The sequence below is a fragment of the Urocitellus parryii genome, chromosome X (genome assembly GCF_045843805.1).
Source record: "Urocitellus parryii isolate mUroPar1 chromosome X, mUroPar1.hap1, whole genome shotgun sequence".
Classification (NCBI taxonomy): domain Eukaryota; kingdom Metazoa; phylum Chordata; class Mammalia; order Rodentia; family Sciuridae; genus Urocitellus; species Urocitellus parryii.
In genome coordinates, this window is record NC_135547.1 from 92,640,298 (window position 1) to 92,656,329 (window position 16,032).

Below are 16,032 nucleotides of genomic sequence, written 5' to 3' on the forward strand. Positions count from 1 at the left end.
AGTGGGGGTAACTGAGGACCAGAAATTTTAACACATTGTCCCCCAGCTAATAAGTGCTGGAGTTATAGTTCCAACTCAAGAAATCTGGTTCTAGAAGTGTGACCTTAAACACCAGGCCTGAGATTGTCAAACTGTGCTCCAGGGCTTTCTGCCCAGGAAATCCTCTCAGGGGTTTCACAGAGTCTAACTATTTTCAAAATACTTTTTCACTCCTGTCATGTGTATATTGTGAAAATATCCAGAGACTACCTATCTAAACAAAAGGTCTTTAGGTGTCCTCAATATTTTTAAGAATATAAAAAAGGGATCCTGAGGCTGAAGTTTGAGAAGCATTGTGTTAGGCCAGATTTCTTTCTCAGCCTCGGCACTACTGTCATTTCTGCATTGTGGGGAACTTTGCAGGCTGTTCAGTTACATCCCTGGCACTACTACTAGATAACAGTGGCACCCTTCAGGACAGCCAAATTTCTCCCTCCAGATATTATTAAATGTCCCCTGTGGGCATTGTCCCTGGTTGAAAAACACTATGCTAGTTTATGCTACCATTTTTTTTTTCTGTTAGGGCTCCCAGCTCTACTGGTTGGTGATTGAATTTTTTCTCTGTGGGGCTCTCTGCATGTTTATCTACCTGTTGGCGGTCCCCACCTGGCTGTCCCAAACTCCCCTAAGACAGGCTCATCAAGATTCCAGGACCGGGGCTGGGGATGTGGCTCAAGCGGTAGCACGCTCGCCTGGTATGCGTGCGACCAGGGTTCGATCCTCAGCACCACATACCAACAAAGATGTTGTGTCCGCCGAGAACTAAAAAATAAATATTAAAAATTCTCTCTCTCTCCTCTCTCACTCTCTCTTTAAAAAAAAAAAAAAGATTCCAGGACTGTTTCAGTGACTTCCTTCGCTACTATTACCGATTTACCACAGGCAAAAACCTTGCTTTTACACATTCCTAGGCCCATAGCCATACATGTCTGTCTCCTTGCACAATTTCAATCCTCCTCACCCACACACAGCCTCATAATTTACTTCATTTTCAGTTAACCTCTGTGAGACAGAGATTAATCTCTGCAACTCGTACATAATTCCAGCCCCCAACCCAGACATGCCACAGATAAGGGGCCACAATACCCTGAGGGTTGTATAAGCCCTGTAGGAGAAAAAGGAGCACTTCTTTCACTTGGGACCCCCAAAGAAAGTGGCATTTGAGTTGGAACTGACACATGACAAAGAGCTGCTCTTCAAGCCCAACTGAATCTTGTCAAATTCACTGAATTTGCCCCTCTGCAAACTGTCCCTTCCCATTTACCTGGGCAACCAGGTAAATTCAAGAAGCCTTCCTTCCCAGCCCTAGACTTTTGTTTTTTTGTGATACTGGGAGTTGAACCCAGGGCCTGGTACATGCTATCACTGAGCTACACACCCCCAGCCCTAGACTTGGTTTCTTCACCTTTCAGAAACCAAATTCTGCTCATACCAATAACCCTACTGATTCCTAGGGCAGTTGGGTGAATTCCAGTTCTCTTATGTCTGGACTGGCAATCTCATCCCCCTTTGCAAGGTCCTCATTTTTCCAGCCTCTCTTGCTGCCATAGGTGGCCCATATCTTCTGATTCTACCTAAGAGATGGATAGCACAGGAAATCTGCTGAGGAGCTTGTGAAATTTCCAGCCCTGTTACAAGAAAACAGGGTGTCCTGTTTTCCAGGCTTGCATTCCCATCTCTGGGGACATGGCAGCCACTATGGCACCATGAAGCTACAAGCTGAAATACCATCAAAATGCATACAAGGACACAGTGGTGTGATTAGAGGTCTTCAGGTTACCACCACTGGGTTTCAGGAAAAAGCCACTTAATTAGGCTTACAATTACTTGCAGCATTTGCCTGCCCTGCCCACCCCACTTCAGCCTGTTGTCTATTCTTGATTCAGGGCATGTGAGCTAGAATTTACAGGACAGAAATTAAAACCTCAACTATCCCCACATGAGGGTAAGTCCCAGTCTGGGACCTCTTCCCAAGATCACCTCACCCATGCCCATGGTTTCCACTACTTCTTGGACACCAGTAATCCAAAACTTCCAGCTCTGTGATCCCACTCCTGAACTTAATCCATGTATTAAAGGATTCTTCCTCTACCTACTCAGAAGTCCAAAATCTAACCTTATCTCATTTCTTCTCCAATCAGTCCTGGTCAGATATGTGGTGGTCACACTGGGCCTCTTTGCTTCATCCCTACACCCTGGGGCTTTCAGTGTCCTTCAAACAGCTTCTCTACAGCCCTTGCCTCTACCCTGTCAGGCTTACTCTTATTGCTGGATATATCTAACTCCTCTCTGCTTGATTCTCAGCCCATCAACACTCTTCAGCCTGCCCTTCCTGCTTCAATTGGATGTTCCACCATTACATGTACAACCTATCAAGTCTTGTTCATAATCACACCATGTCCCTGGCCTACTCCCAATGCTCTCCTAGATGATGGGGACCAGGTATGAATTCTCCAAGTTTCTAGTAATCACCCCAGCTTGAGCCCCCACCCCTTTACAGGGATTTGCAATCAGGCTTTTCACTTTAAACTTTTTAATATTTCATACAGCGATTATGGTGCATTCGGGAACCCAACCCCCCAAATCCCATTAGGAAGGCTCCCACCCTTGCCCTCCCACCCCGTTTAAGGGCCCCAAGGGCTTAGGGTAGAGGAAGGGGAGGTAACCACCCATCCAGGGATGACCCTGGAGACTGTCCCTGCCCTGTCTCACCCTCCCAGGGGTTAGGGAGCAACAACTGGGCACAAACCCCCCATGTGTCCCTCTGTCCCTGCTTATGCATGTATACACACTATGGCTCCTGGCTAAGTTGGTCAGTTCCTTCCTGGCAGGGCCCCTACTCAACAGCACCGAGTGAGACAGGGCAGGAGGGCTGGGCTGGGCTGGGGAGACCCTGAGAAGGAAGGAGGTCCGGCTACAGGACTGTAGGAGGGAAAGAGTGGGATCTCCCCCCACACCTTGTCCATCTCCCAGAGTCTCCAGCAATTTACAGATCCCCCTGCAGCTGGGAATGGCAGGCAAGGGAGGAAGGCGAGTGGCCGAGGCATGCTTTCCCATAGCCGATCCCAGGGTCTGCTGATGGTCAGGGTTCCAAATAGGGGCTGTGTCCCTGCCTCTCTGAAAGGCTGGGAGTGGGGCTTCATTGCACAAAATACTGTGGGAGGGCCTCACACAGGGGGTGGGGCCCAGCCAGTCTGTATACAGAGATATTGCATTTAAAAAAATGAAAACCTCATTTAAAATAATTAAAAAATAAACAATGAATGAAACAAACAAACAACAACAAAAAAAAAAAGGCCCACACAACATGAGGCAGATGGGGCAGGCAGGAAAGCAGGTAGAGAATGCCTCAGACCCAAGGCATCGCCACCTTCTTGTCTGAGTCAAGAGCCCCAGCCTGGGCTAGCTCCAGACCCCTGGCTGGCCATGGGGTAGTGGTCCTGGGAGAGGATATGATGAGGAGGGGTAGGCCTGGCCTCAGCGTGGGAGGCTGGCACGGCCATGCTGTCCGCCGGCAACTACCGAGACAGAGAAAGAGAGACAGACAGACCAAGCAAAGGAGTGATGAGAGCTTTGTTAGCACCCAGCAGACAGGCCAATGGGTGGGTTGACAGGCCAATGGTTGGGTGTTTGGGCAGGTGGCAGGGGACAAGTGGGCAGGTGAGTGTGGCTCAGGCAGGTAGGCAGGCAGCAAGCAGGGAGGATGCAGTTGGGGTCTGCCCTGTGAGGGGTGTGGCATCCCTCCAGCCGCTGCCTGCTGGGACCTCGGTCTGTGGCTTAGAACTTGGCTTAGAACTCGGTGTCCACCACACGGAAAGCTGGCCTGCCTGCAGGGGAAAGCAGAGCAGATGGCTGTTGGTGGGCAAGCAGGTAGGTGGGTGGGGCAGGGGCAGGGACAAGGGAGGCGCCACACCTACCTGAGTCAGGCATTGATGAGGACCGAAGATTGGCCTCCTTTTGTAGCTGGATCTCCTTTAGTGCAAATATGGAAGTAGCTGTGGGTGGAAGAGACACCTATGTAAGGGATAACCCATGGGGCCATCCAAGACCAGCCCCTGTATGGTCCCACTGAAGGAATTAGACCAAGTTGCCCATTTTTTAAAAAATATTTTAGTTGTAGATGGACACAATATTTTATGTATGTATGTATGTATATGTGGTGCTGAGGATAGAATCCAGTGCCTCATGCATGTGGTCAACCACTGAGCTACAACCCTAACCCCAAGTTGCCCATTTTTCAAGAGGCCTTTCATTCATCAAATAATTCCACACACAAACCAGCTACAACTAGAGAATATGGGATGTGGATTACTGCATGTTACAAAGAAGTTATTTTCGAGAGTGATAATGATATTGCAATGACTACCTGTTAAGTCCAGGTGATGGATGGTATTTTAGAATCTGATTTAAACCATTATTTTGATAATGGGGATTGAGCTCAGGGACCCTTTACCACTGAGCTACATTCACAGACCTTTTTATTTTTATTTTGCTGAGGCTGTCCTTGAACTTGTGATCCTCCTATCTCAGCCTCCGTAACCACTGGGATTACAGGTGTGTGCCACAACGTCCTGCATTTTTAAAATATGATTTAACCCAGTGGGCCAATTGTTTTAGGTGAGATAACATTTTCTAAAAAATTGTTCATAGATAAACATGCCCAAATTATTTAAGGATGAATATATATCCATGGGATTGGATTTGATTCAAAATAATCAGAGGGAAGTAGAGAAAACCACATTAGCTGAGTTGATGAATTGTTATAGTACTTGTGTGAACTCATCATATTATATTTTTTGTTTCTGTTTTTGTTTTTTGGCAGTATTGGGGATTGAAATCAAGAATACTCTACTGAGCTATATCTCCAGTCCTTTTTATTTTTATTATTGTTTATAACAGCTTGCCATCTTCTTGCCTCGGTCTCCCAAGTAGTTAGGTGCGCTACCATGCCCAGCAAAGGTTAACAAGCATTTATTGGGTTAAATGAATTTTCTTATTTTTAAAAAATGGCATTAAAAATGGTCCTGCTGATTACCTCAGCTACTCTTACTTGGGAGGCTGAAGCAGGAAGATGGCAAGTTCAAGGTCAGCCTGGGCAACTTGATGAGACCCTATCTCAAAATTTTAAAAAGGGCTGAGATGAAACTCAGTGGCAAATTGCCCATGGTTTCAACCCCAGTACCACAAACAAACAAACAAACAAACAATGGGCCTGGAATAACCTAGATGAAGTGAGGGAGCTCAAGGGAAGCTTCTATCTTCATTTCTTGACTTGTGTGTTGGCTACATGGGTGTGCTTAGTATGTGAAAATTAACTGCATTGTACGGTTAAGCTTTGTGCATTTTTTAGCACATATATAAGGAAATGTCTTTTTATGTACTGTATGTTTGAAAATTTTTGTGAAAGGTAAAGGAACTGAAAACCAAAAAAATATTTTAGTAAATACAACCCATTATACTGTATGAACAAGGATCTTTTTAGAGATGGCACAGCTAGAACCCTCACAACCAGCTCAGCTGTCCCAAGGAGTCTTGTTCCCCACAATCCCTGCCCCAGTTCATCCATTCTCCAGCTCTACTTACTGTCAGGAAGTTTGTGGATCCGCTCTCCCAGGCTGAGAAAGAATGGATGTTTCATGGCATCCTCTGCGGAGATCCGATTGCGACCCTCAAACTGAATTGGGGGGAAGTAGGTGCATTAGAATTTTCAATGAGAAGGTCTCTCCTTCCTGCCAGCCTCAGAGGCCCTGGGGGTCATTGTGTCCCCATACCTGGAACCTCCCCACCCCCAAGACTGGTCCAGGAAAATGGTCTCACCTGCAGCAGCTTGGTGAGGAGGTCAGCCCCATCGCTATCAAGTCTACCACAAGGACAAGGGAATCTGTTTTACATTGAGTTTGGACACTCTGGTCCCTAATGCCCACCCCACCCACCAGCCTCACCGGGGTGCATGGCTCAAAAGGGCCTCAGCTCGGTACTTGGGGTAGTTGTATGTCTTGAACTCCTCATTAGACAGGATGCCTGGCCATGTCTCCTCAGTTGGGGTTCCTAACAGGGAGGAGTTGTTTGATTCCAAACATCTCATATCCTCCCTTCATGTGCCCACAGCTCCTAGGGCCTACGCATTCCTCACCCAAGATGCGGAAGATGAAGTGCAGCTGCTCCTCCACCGTGGAGCCCGGGAAGAGGGGCCGGCCTGTGGCCATCTCATAGAAGATACAGCCCACACCCCTGGGCAGGGAGGGCACAGTGAACAGGGAGGCAGTTGGCTGGGTGGTATGGCTGCAACAGCCACCCCCTTCACCACCTGGCCCTGCTATACTTCCACCTCTCCTCACCACATGTCAATCTGGGTGGAGTAGTCCGTGGAACCGAGAAGGATATCAGGGGGCCGGTACCACAGTGTCACCACTTCATTTGAGTATGTCTTCGTTGGGATTGACTTGGCACGGGCCAGGCCTGGGAAGCAAAGAGAAGGGGCAGCTGGAATAAGGAGATCACAGGCAGTGGGTAGAGGGTGTCCTAGGCAAAGTTCAGAAAAGCTGATGGAAAATGAGACTAAGTGGCCATGGGGAAGGGGAGTGCTGGGAGAATAAGGCTGCAGGAAAGAGAGGAAGAAGGGGGAGGCTGGTGGTACCAAAGTCAGCCAGCTTGAGTTCTCCCCTCTCGTTGATGAGCAGGTTCTGGGGCTTGAGGTCTCTGTGTAGCACCTTCTGCCGGTGGCAGTAGGCCAGGCCACGGAGCAGCTGGAACAGGAACAGCTGGGAACCCAGTAATGAGAGGCAGAGGTCAAAGGATATCCAGCAGCCCAACCCCCAGCAGGCAGGAACTGCTCCCTCCCAAACACATTGAGCCCAGAGCTTTGTTAAACAAAAGAGGACAGACACCCAATGTCAAGAATTCCCAGCAAAAAAAGTCAAATGGGAATGGCCATTTCTGGAAGATTTTGGGGGTGCAGTGGAGTGGGTGGAGTCCCCCTCCTGTCCCTGCTTCTTGCCCCACACCCACTTTCACGTTGTGCATGTTGATGACATTCCCACAGTCATCCAGGTACTGCTTCAGGTCCTTGTCCTGAGGAGAAAAGAGGCAATATAGGAACAACATCACATCCAGAAGCTCTTGGCCATCTCCCCACCTCCCTCCAGGACCCACTGCCACCCAACCTTACCAGGTACTCAAAGACAAGGGTGAGGGACTTCTCCGTGTGGATAATGTCATGTAGTGTAACAATGTTGGCATGCTTGAGATCCTTGAGCAGGGACACTGCAGGAAGCATGGGAATGAGATGGAGCAAGAGTCAGAGTCCCATTCTCAGGACAAAGGTGAGGATATGGACCAGATAGGGATAAGCCCAGCATTTCCTTCTTTCCCCATGAGGTAACATCTTACAGCAACTGGCTCTAACCCACCCTATGCCAGGAAGGTGCCTCCATGTTCCAAATGTGGAAAATAAAGCGCAGAGACATGTACGAAACAAGAACCTTGGATTGCTGCACCAGGTTCATAAGATATTAGGTTTTTACAGTCTGATTTTGGTTTCTGGGAAGGGGAGTTGCTCCAATCCTCAGTATACAGGCCTGTAGCACAGTGTGAAACTTGAGTTTTCATGCTTACTTACTTTCTTTCTTTTTTTTGAGAGAGAGAGAGAGAGGGAGGGAGAATTTTTTAATATTTACTTTTTAGTTTTCAGTGGACACAACATCTTTATTTTATTTGTATGTGGTTCTGAGGATTGAACCCAGCACCCTGTGCATGCCAGGCGAGCGTGCTACCGCTTGAGCCACATCCCCAGCCTTCATGCTTACTTTCTATACAACGCAAATCCATTCCAGGTGCTATTCTGAACACTTTAAGGGGTACTCTCAGAACCAAAGCAGGCACCATGGTTTGCAATTCATTCACCTTCCCTGGTTCATTTACAGATTCCTGGTTACTCTAATACCTGGATATGTGGGTGATGGGCATTCTCAGGAAGTCCAGAGCATTGAGAAAGGTTTCCCAGAACCTCTAGTTTTTATCCTCACCATGGAGTGTTTGTGTGCCATGGGGAATAACCCCCATATGAGATGGGGACTGTACCTTCCCGGATGGCGGTGCAAGGTGCCCCCTCTTCATGTTCCAGTCTGATTTCCTTTAGTGCCACAAGGTTGTCTGTGAGCTTGCTTTTGCCTTTGTAGACGGTGGCATAGGTACCCTGGGGTGTGAGGAAGTGTGACGAGAGGTGCTATGAGGCTGCAGGGAGTTTCTACTGACCTCCATTCCCACCATGGACCTCTTGGCTGTCTCTCACCTCACCCAGCTTGTCCAACTTGATGTAGGTCTCCAGTTTCCCAAAGCCGATCTCAGACTGTGGGATGAAGGAGGCAGGTTGAAGCAGGCCCAAGGGATGGCTTTAGGAGAGGAACAAGAGGAGGAGAGAGCAGGAAGAGAAGGTGCTCACCAGGCTGACGCGGCGGAGGCGGCGGCTGAGGGGCTTGTCAAAGATGGGGCTATTGAGGGTCAGCTTCTCAAGGTAGCCCTCGGGCAGCCGGATGTCGGCTGGGAGTGACAGGCGCTTGTTGATGTCCTAGCAGGCAAGACAAGGGAAAAACAGGACCATGAGTTCTACTTCCCCAGACCCAACCCCTTTTCCAGCTCCTCCATCACCAAGACGGGGGTTAAGCACCTCAGTGGAGATCTTGCGTGGGGGATGGTTGCGCATGCGCACTCTCACTGGAGACTGCACCTCATCCGAGGATGTGGCTGAAGCCTGGTCACTCTCCCCATCTGACCCCATCTTCAAGTCCTCGTGCACAATCTCTGGTGGTAGGGATGGGGGAAGGCAGGCCAGGTGGGGTCAAGAACACCCCCCTCACACACAACACATTCCCTCATCATTCCCATTTATGCACATGGCCCCAGAAACAGCCTTGAGTCCCTCAGGGACAGGACAGTGGAGCCCAGGGAAGCCCAGGTGGGCCCAGAAGAGGTTGAAAGGGAAGGGTGTATGAGAGGATGACAGGCAACAGTAGTCACCTAGTGGAGCACCTCATTCCAGGGATGAGCGGAGACTGCGGCTGGCCCAGGGCCAGAAGGCAGGTGGCAGCAGAGGTAACCAAGGGCCCTAGGAAGGCAGGCCCAGGGCAGGCAGAGTGCCAAGAGGCCTTAGGGCTATTATATCACAGAGTGCAGAAGGGCAGAGGGAGTCTTGGGGCAACTCTAATAGGCAAGGTACCCTTTCCCATGGAGCATGGACACAAAGCCAAGGAAAGGAGCACCAATGGACAGACAGACAGTATGTTAAAAAAGAATTGTAGGGAAGGGGAGAAAAAGAAGAAAAGAAAATGAAAATAATACAAGTCTAAGAAGAACTTGGCTGGAAGACAGCACCTGGGGACTGGGAGCAAGGAGAAGTAGTAGTCAATGGACTGACCTGGTGCAGAGCTAAGTGGGCCCCGTCCAGAGCGAGGTTCCCCAGGGGCAGCACGTGTTGGAGCCTCTCCAAGGTTGCTGCCACCACCACCACCACTCTCATCCAGACCTATCTGCTCAGGGGCACCATTGGTCTTATCTATGCCTCGGCCCCCTCGGAGTGTCATTGACAGCTGCCGTTTGATCTTCTTCATCCGATCCATGGCGACCTGAGCAGGGGACATGAATAGAAATGGGTCCCACATTAGCATTTGCTTGACTACCATGGGCACACTAAAACCTATGACAACCTATTGGGAGCACTGATACAAACACTCCTAAGTAGCCCACCTGGGTACTCAGAATTGGGTGGCTGGCTGAGGGCAAGGGCCCACCCAGTAGATTGTTGGTCTCCACGGTGGCAACCTCACTGTGGGAGCAGAGGGCTCCACAGCAGGCAATCTCAGGTGCAGCGGTAGTGATGGACCCAGCCACAGGTGGGACAAGGGGCTCGCCCAGAACTGAGGGACCAGTGACACAGCCCCGGGCGCGCCCATAGAATGGCATGTTCCGCTGGCACCAGCCCCACATTGCCCCCAACTGCCAAGGCAGAATGCTCCCTGTGGCTACAAGGACCCTCAGGCCTCCCCCAGCAACCATTGTCATGGTGACTAGTGGACTACCCCACTGCTCTACCCAGATAGGGGGTGCAGAGTTCCTGTCCAGACCCAACCACTGTGTGGAGTTGGGAGGGGCCATCTCAGTATACCCTAGTTGTCCCCAGAGCTGCTGGAAAGGTTCGATCCAGTTGGGACCCACAGTGTCCATCTCAGATTTTCACAAGCCAGGTCACTTTTTTCCCTCTACTAGACAATGTACATTTCCTTTTTCACCCCCCAAATTAACGCCCCAGTCCTCAATGTGGCCCTTATCTCATTTGCCCCTGTTACCTCTCTGGTCTCACCTCCCCCTTGACCATTCCCAGTTGTCATTGTACAACTACACTCAGCAGTCCTACCTCAGGGCCTTTGCACTGGTTGTTCCTGATACCTAGGACACCCTTCATGCAGAATGTAAAATAGCTCACTCCCCACCCACTTCATTTCATTGCTCAAATGTCGCCTTCTTCATGAATAACCCTATTTAAAAATCTCAACCATCCTGAAGTAGATCTCCCAGCACTTATTACCTCCTTAGAAATGACACCATCTATTTATTGGTCTCTTTGCTCTTTACTATCTATCTCGTCACCACAACTAGATAGTAGCACCAACAGGATAGATTTCTGTTTTGGTTACACATATATCCTGAGGACCTGAAATAGTTACTGACACAGAAAGCATGCTCAAAAAGTACATATGACAGAAACAAATAATCACATAGGACCAACCTCTGCTGAGGTGGTTGAGTCCCTGCTACTCATGAACAACCTCAAAAAAGGTGGCTCAGAGATGCTGGTCTAAGGAATATGACCTAGATGGGCTGCTAGAGAGAATGGGGCCACCAAAAGGTTTAAGCTGGCCTTCTTCTGCTTCCTCCTGGGCTCTGGGCCAGTGAAGAGGGGGAAAGACCTGGCCCAGGAACCATCTGGACTAACAGCAGGGACTAAGATGGCCCTGGGCCCAAGGGAAGTAGAGCTAGATAGGAGGTCGAGGATGAGGCTGTGGCTGCATTTGAGAGAAATGGGTCATCTGTTACCTTGAAATCAAGTGCTTAACCCAGCAGCTCCCACCCCTGCTTCTGTCTGCCTTTTAAACTCACTGCCCTCAAGAAGGGAAGAGGGTCTAGCCTAACAGAAAGACCCAGATAGAGGATGAGGTCCATCCACAGAGAACCCAGGATATTGACAACAAAATCCTGACCTGAGAGGCTGAACACTGGACCTATGGCTAAGGAAGGTAAATCATGGCCAGCTCCCAAAGACTACTTTGTGTCCCCATATGGCATGGATACCCATTGCTTTGAATGTGGTGACAGGGAATGGGGGAGGGGTTGGAGAAACTCTAAGTAGGGCTGAATGGAAGATAGAGAGGGAGACAAGAGTAGTCATGACTTCTGGAACCCTCAAGGGCTAGATACATTATGGCGTTCCATTTCTTGAAAACTTTAGGAAGATGTGGTAGGAAATCTGTGTATCATGCAATACTCCCAGTGGTGAGTTTAGAGAAGCTAGGCAGGCCCCTGTGAACAGACACTTCAACATTTATATGCAGCAAGACTATTATCATTTCAGTTTTGTGGGCCTATAGATTTGTAGCATGTGAGGCACTGGGTTCGATCTCAGCACCACATAAAAATAAATAAATAATAAAATAAAGATTCTGTGTCCATCTACAACTATTTTTAAAAGGGCATGTGTCCTTTATGACCCCCAAGGACACACACCTATCCTCCGACTATTCTCATACTGAAGGATATTTGCTACCTCATAATACACAATCCACTGGGGACAGTTATTATTACACTCTATTACTCCCATGGTCATATAACTCCTCATTCTGACCGTCATGGGCACATACCCTCAAGCAGGTCTCACTACATCTTAACTCCCATTAGCATCCATGATTTCTCCTTTTATCTCTAACTCCACTGCAGCATTCAAAGCCCTAACTTATTGCACTGAACACTGTTGGTATATGCTCAGCCCCTCTAAGTAACTCTTGGTACCACATTCATTGGCCCCCTCCCTGCCCCAGTTGCCTGTTAGCTCCTTCACTTCACAGTACCGATCCTCTATCAATGTATGGTTCCCCCCAGAATTCTGGCCCACACTAACACACACTTAGGACGCTCTACAGCTGACCTGAATTAACACTCACTGAACCTTCACACTGCTCTAGATCTCAATAGCACAAAGTAAACCTTGAAGATCCCTGACTGGTTTTGCCCACACTCAGGCCCCTTCTCACCCATGACCATCATTAACATATATCTTGTCAAGTTGTTCTACTACCCTATCCCTTCCATCAGCACAAACTGGACCTTCATTCCACCCTGACCCCTATTAGCACACACATAGCCTTACAAGTCCTGCCTCCCCATTAGCACACCCTAAACCCTTACTCAGCCCTATTCCCCAGGGATACACAACACACTGTTCTGTAATGGTCTGACCCTCATTAAGTGTACACAGCTCTCCATTCAGCCCTGACCCCCATTAGCACACACTTCAGTTCTCCATGGCTCTAATCCACTTTGGCACACCTACACCATCACATATTCCTGACCTCTGTTTCTCTTTGCTTCAATCCCTCCAGTTTTAACCCTTGTTGGTTCACACTTAGGCCCTCTTCATAGCCCTGCTTCCCCCTATTATACACTAAATGACCTCCACAGCTCTACCACAGTTCCCCCTGAACCTCAATATATTCCAGTGCCACACCAACACACATTGTCTTTACAATGTTCTGACACTCCTTATATTCCAGATTTCATATGGCTGACTCTCCCCCAGATGGTACACATTTACATGTCTCTATGACTTTAAACCCACATTAGCAGTCAATCACTAGAACTTTATATACAGTATTACCCTGCACTTTCTGGAGTCTCACATTCCCTTTGTGGACTCACACCTCACCTTGACCCTTAGTGTGCTGAGCTCTTACATACTAAGACACTTCCCTCATCATCACCCTCCTTCACACATATATGCAATTCTGATACCCATTAACTCAAGCCCAGATCTTCTGCCATCCTGTCCCCATTACACACCCTTGGCATACACCAGACCTCTCACTATCCAGATCTTTATTACTACATGCATACACCCTTAAGGCCATGACCCTCTTTAGCACACATTGGGCTCCAATTATCTGCCCCTCCATGAGCACACCTTGGACCCTCACACTCTGTAGCCCCACCATTAACAAATACACAAAATTAATACCAACTTGACCCTTATCACCACACACTAGGCCTTTTAGCCCTGATCTTATCGCCACACTTTCTGTTACCTCCACCACCCTGTCACCTATTAACATATACTGGGCCCCTGCAGCCCAAACCTCCACTAGCAAGTCTTTAGAGTTGTCCCGGGACCCTACCCCCTAAACACACCTCAGATCCCTCAGGGACCTGCAATCCCCTGCCATTAACACACACTGGGCCTCAAACCTTAATGCTCCGACCCCTGCACAGCTCAGGCCCCCATTAGCAAACCTTGAGTCTTTCGCTACTCTGTCACTCATTTCCACATCCTCTGGTCCTTTGGTCACCCTGCTCCCCCTTAGCACCCACAGCACTTCCCATCCCCAGCACCCAGGACGGGCCCAGGGCGGGGCCAAGGTCAGGGAGGCCACAAATGACCCCCCACCCTGATGCATTCTGGGAAATTCGAAGGAGGAAGGGGGCACCTGCCAGTCTGGCAGTCCAGACCCCGGGGCGCGCCCGGTGTCGGGGTTGGTTCTATAGGAGCAGCCCCCACCCCAGGTCTTGGAGACGCGCTCACCGGCGGGGGCGCGCGAGCAACCTCAGAGCCGCGGGGCCGGCGCGGTGGCGCCTGGGGCGGCGGCCCAGGATGAGGCCGCGCGACCTCCTTCTCCTCCAGTTCGCCGCAGGCGCCCGTCCCAGTAGTCTTCGGCCATGGCTGCTGGGCCCGGGCCGCCGCCGGCTGAGGAGGAGGAGGCGGCGGCGGCGGCGGTGGCTGAGGCGGAGGCGGCGTCCCGCTCAGCCGGCCATGAGCTTGGCCGCTGTGGGCGATGCCCCCGGGCTCGTTGGCGCCCGCTGGAATCCGAGTGCTCACTGCGGCTCGAGGCTCAGAGCCGACTGCTCGCGGAGACGCGGCGGATCCCAGGGCCGAACAGCCAACGGCCCAACCGCCGCGCGCGCTGCGCTCCACGCATGCGCACGCACGCGCTGGAAAGGGTGAAGTGGGAAGGAGGGGACTCACCTCTGACTGCTTGTACCAAAAGACGCGTCCGCAGCGGGAGGGGGCACGGCCATTGCGCGTCCACAGGGGAATGTGGCGCCGGCCCTGGAACGGCGCCAGGGGTAAATGTGAAGGCTTAGTACTCAGTTTCGATCTTTCCAGAGGTTTGTTAACGCCGAGGTGAGCAGCAGCCAGTGGCCAGGCTGCTGGTCACCACTCTCTACCCCTAGTCGGTCTCACTTGGTACATTCCCATGGTGGGCAAACGGGACTTTTGGAAGGAGGAAAAAAGATGAGACAATCAGTTCTAGTCCCTTGAGATGCCCCGGGAGGCAGGAATTTTAAAGGTTCAAGAGAAGATGACTTTTCTAAAAGAGATGGCCTGGATAATCATTGGCTTTTACCACCTTAGATAGGACAGCCTAGCCCCGCCCTGCTGCCCCCCCCCCACTGCTCATTCCCACTGTGAACGTGTGCAGCCCCGCCCTTTGAGGTTGTCTCCAAGCCAATCGGATTTGTTCCCTGTGGTGAGGCAGAGCAAGAATGAAGGGCGTGGCTGAACTGAAGAGGCGTGACTTCGCCTTTCCTCCTAATCGCCCCTTCTCCTCTGCCCGATTCTCATTGGTTTTCACCGGGGTGGGGGAAGCTCATTTTTGTTCTATACTCCTAACTACAGGCTGAATATTCCGCAAGGTGACTGGTCCAAAGAACATTCAATCGGGCACCATCCCGCCCTTAACCCTTCCTATCTCCTCCGACCTCTTGGGGTGGAGCCTAGGCTGAGAAGAAAGGTGGACCTTTAAATGGGCGGGCTCCACTACTGCGCAAGCTTGGAACTTTGGGTGGGGCGGGGCCTCCTCCTGTCTCCCGGGAGCGCAAGCACTGAATTGCTTTTTCCAGCCACCTCAATTCCCTCTTCTTGTCCGCAGTTCCCCTCCGTAGCTTTATTTCTGTTACTGTTCTCTGTTGTGTGCCAGGCGCTGCTAGGCATACCTAATCCCTCACTTCTCTCTGCGTGGAAAAAATACACTATCCCTAAATCCAACTCAAGGGGCGGCAGCCTTTGGGCGGGCCTTCTGGGATTTCCTTACACTGCATCCCAATTCAAAAGTAGGCTCCCTGCCTCTTCTGAGCTTCCCTTTATGGCAGCCTTGATCATACCAGTTAGGATTTTCATTAAAGTTCATGTTAGTAAGGACTTCCTGGGCCATGATGGGGGTGGAAATATTGACAAAGACAAATCACCACCGCTGGATAGATGTCTCCTACCCTTTTTCCTCTCTTTCATTCCAGCCGTATTTCTTTCTGTTTCTGAATAAGGCAAGAACAATCCAGGACTTTGCACTGGCTAGTTCCCTTTGTCTGGAATGCCCTTGCCCCATATATCAGAATGCCTCATTCACTCCCTTCTTCCAAATCCCTCAATCAAAGTCACCTTCCACAGGATGACTTCCTTAAGTACCTATTTAAAAATCCTTTATCCCCATAATTCCATATCACCAGACCTGGCTCTGTTCTTTACCTTTCTAAAGCACCAAGTTTTTCCCCCATCCGCAGTGCTGGGGAGGACCCCAGGGCCTTGCACATGCTAGGGAATCCGGTTTACCACTGAGCCACATTTCCAGCCCCAATCCACTTCCAACAATTTACTTATGCTATTCTGGGTTTTGACCTAGCAGAATGTAAGTCCCCAGAGGTCAGCGTGGATTTTTTGTTGTTGTTTTTATTATTATT

At 50.0% G+C, this 16,032-nt stretch overlaps 1 protein-coding gene across 2 annotated transcripts; it reads right to left on the reverse strand.

The window, feature by feature from the left end:
* Positions 1-2,614: 2,614 nt before the first annotated feature.
* On the reverse strand, positions 2,615-14,280 carry Cdk16 (cyclin dependent kinase 16). 2 transcript variants are annotated; one of them, XM_026413738.2, is made up of 16 exons: positions 13,880-14,280; positions 9,452-9,659; positions 8,705-8,838; positions 8,480-8,605; positions 8,330-8,386; positions 8,119-8,233; positions 7,208-7,302; positions 7,048-7,110; positions 6,677-6,800; positions 6,378-6,498; positions 6,173-6,270; positions 5,982-6,087; positions 5,857-5,899; positions 5,623-5,713; positions 3,957-4,034; positions 2,615-3,557 (listed from the first exon to the last, which is right to left on the reverse strand). In XM_026413738.2, exons 2-16 carry the CDS (start codon positions 9,651-9,653, stop codon positions 3,517-3,519), a joined length of 1,494 nt encoding a protein of 497 aa, XP_026269523.2. In that variant the 5' UTR covers positions 9,654-9,659; positions 13,880-14,280; the 3' UTR covers positions 2,615-3,516. The 2 variants fall into 2 exon arrangements, with proteins under 2 accessions (XP_026269523.2, XP_026269524.2); XM_026413739.2 differs by lacking the exon at positions 2,615-3,557 and adding an exon at positions 3,594-3,866 and having other exon boundaries at positions 13,880-14,279.
* Positions 14,281-16,032: the final 1,752 nt, after the last annotated feature.

Bases quoted from the DNA above. Each gene is read 5' to 3' on its own strand.
- Cdk16 (XM_026413738.2), bottom strand. From the start codon at position 9,653: ATGGATCGGATGAAGAAGATCAAACGGCAGCTGTCAATGACACTCCGA. The intron at 8,606-8,704 runs GTGCTTAACCCC...CTTGCCTGCTAG, and splicing joins CACGCAAGATCTCCACTGAG to GACATCAACAAGCGCCTGTC. The intron at 3,558-3,956 runs GTAGGTGTGGCG...CTGTCTCGGTAG, and splicing joins CTCATCAATGCCTGACTCAG to TTGCCGGCGGACAGCATGGC.